At 42.4% G+C, this 2,690-nt stretch overlaps 1 protein-coding gene across 1 annotated transcript; it reads right to left on the bottom strand.

Annotated features, from left to right (window-relative positions):
- Positions 1 to 1,508: 1,508 nt before the first annotated feature.
- Positions 1,509 to 2,249, bottom strand: LOC111636448. The gene has a single exon (XM_023381698.1). The coding sequence runs from the start codon at positions 2,247 to 2,249 to the stop codon at positions 1,509 to 1,511; it is 741 nt and encodes a 246-aa protein (XP_023237466.1).
- Between the last annotated feature and the right edge of the window lie 441 nt (positions 2,250 to 2,690).

Raw genomic sequence — 2,690 nt, 5'->3', positions numbered from 1 at the left:
TAGATTTCGGTATTAGCTTGATAGAAGCTTGTTTCCATATGATAGGAAAGTACCCCAGCTGTAGGCATTTGTTCATTATGAGGCTAAACGTGGTTGGGATAGCCTTAAACGCAAGTTTGGCCATTTTGGCCGTAATTTTGTCCGGCCCGGGTGCTTTCTTGTGCTTTAGTTTATCAAACTCCCTATCAATTTCGGTGTAGGTGAATGGAGAATCATTATAGTTATTGTAGGCCTCAAGAGCACGAGACCTAATTTCCCTGTGAATTTGGTGATCTGTGGTTTCGTTGTCTTCTGGAAAAAGTTCGTTGATGATGTGATTGTAGGTTTCCGAGATTGTTGTCGTGTATTCGTTGTCATTTATCTGGATGGTAGGGGGGATCATTAGTTTTTTCTTTTTCTTGACTGCTAGATGGAATGGGGTTGACCATGGATTCTTTTCCCCTGCATTGGAGCAAAATTCTCTCCATGAGTTAGTTCTTGCCTTATTAATTTCAGTCTTGTAATTATGGAAGAGATTCATATAAGTGGCTCTGAGCTCCAGCTTGCGGTCAGGGTCAGATTCCCTACGCATCTTTTTCTTTTCTTTCCTGAGACTGGCCCTTAGTTTTTGTAAGTCCGCGTTCCACCACGGTGCAGAGGACTTCACCGTCTTTATTGTCGTTGAATGATAATAGGCCCTATGAATTGTGTTATGCAATCTCTCCACAACATTTTCCAGATCCATAGCGTCACTTATCGCTGAGATGTTCCCCGGGATCCAGAATAACTGAATAAGCTGGGAGTATAAATCCCAGTTAGTCCTTTGGGTTAGAGAGTAGCGAGGGAGCGGGGTTGACTGGTCTATAATCGTTTCAATAAAGTTATGGTCGCTGACCGCATGATAGTCTAGAGTGTTGCATATGATGTTGTTCTGCTGAAGCTTGACAGATCCCATGCAGATATCTATCCAGCTTTCTCCGTTGGTGGAGGAGAAAGTGGGGAGAGGGCTGGTATTCAGCGAGGTTAGCTGGAGGTGTGTCATCAATTCTTCCACTAGATAACCCCTGGGGTCTTCAACCGGACTATGCCACGAGTGTGATTTGGCGTTGAAGTCCCCTAGGATGAGGATTGGTGAGTTTTGCAGATTTAACACCGAGGAAGATAACATGTCGAGAGGCTGAGTTAGGTCCTCTGAAGGGGGACAGTAGAACGAGATGAGAATAAAGTTGATGTTGTTCAGGCTGAGGTTAATCGTTGTGAAGTATTCGTTGCTATGCTGAGTGATGAGTTGAACGTCAAGCTTGTCATTAAAGATTATGAAGCCGGTCTTAGGAGGATTGCCACTCCTATCACCATGGTTAAGTATGCGATTGGAGCCGAACATTGCGATTTTATTGTGGTAGGTATAAGGCTCTTGTACGGCCAAGATGTCCGTATGCCTTGTGGCCGCAAGTTGTATTGCATCAGAAGCGGCGGCTTTACATTTTTGTAAGTTCGCTTGTAGAATCCTCAAGGTGTTTGATATTTTGTTACACTCCATAATTCGTTTGTCTAATGGTCAGTGCCTTCATGCGAATGGTGACAGGGCATTGTGGGTTAAAAGCATTATGCTCCGTGTTATACTTTTCCTGTTCTGGTAGGTCTTTGTTTGCTGTTCTACAGTTTGTGCAGCAAGGGGGTTCTTCTAGCCTTTGACATTCACCAAACCTGTGCCCTTTATTACAATGACTGCACTTCTGGTTTTTGGTACAGTCGGTGGAGATATGGTTAAATCCACAGCATTGAAAACATCTGACCAGAGGGATGTAGTCGTTTACTTGTATTTTAGCCCATACTATGGCGACGTGCTTTGTGCCTACCAATATGTTTCTTATTTTAGGTGTGGTGGAAAGGACGATATTGCGACAATTCTCTTTTGCGTTATTCCTATTGAGTATGGTGCTGATACGGGTCGATTTTATAAATTCGTCATTGGAGATTGGGAGATTTTCGTTTTGTTCAATTATTATGGATGTTAATTCAGTCTCGTTGACTGATTTTGGTACATTTGAAAGGATTAATCTGGGCCTTCTCCCTTCTGAGATCTTACTTTTTACCTTACTAGAAATCTCCGGGAGTTTATTGATTGCCTCTGAGAGTACTTCCGCCTCCTCGTGTGTGTCCGTGCGGAAGCATATCCCGTCGCCTTTGACCTGTCTATCTGATTTTACTTTGATTTTGAGTTCGTGTGACTTTATTTTCGTTTTTATCTCCTCTTCGATTTTAGTCATGTTGACTTCTTTTCCTTCGTCATCGTCCTTTGGGTATAAGTAAGGCGCTAGATTACCCAGGTATGCTCATACGCTTCCGTCACGTGTGCAGCCATATTGGTCCTTTTGACATCATATTCCAAGATTTTTAAATTTAGCTGTATTTTATAACTAGTTGCACTAAATTTTGGCAAAGTTTATCATTTCGACCTTGCAAAATCTTAAGATACAGTTGAATTTATGATTATTTTCGTGTCTCTTCTATTGAACTTCTACGAGGGTCGTCTGCTTTCTAAGGACCAACATGGCGGATGAGCATACCTGGATTATCTAGCGCCTTAGGTATAAGAGGACGGCGTAGCTTCCTCCAGCTCCTTCGTTGTTAATTTTGTTTTTCAACGATTGGTTGATAGATCTTGTGATGAAGCTGGATCTTGTATTCAATTTGGTTACATCGGCGTA

Source organism: Centruroides sculpturatus, unplaced genomic scaffold, assembly GCF_000671375.1.
Source record: "Centruroides sculpturatus isolate CEXI.00-Female unplaced genomic scaffold, Cexi_2.0 scaffold963, whole genome shotgun sequence".
NCBI lineage: Eukaryota > Metazoa > Arthropoda > Arachnida > Scorpiones > Buthidae > Centruroides > Centruroides sculpturatus.
The sequence above is the reverse complement of the archived record's forward strand: the minus strand, read 5'-3'. Positions and strand labels throughout refer to the sequence as shown.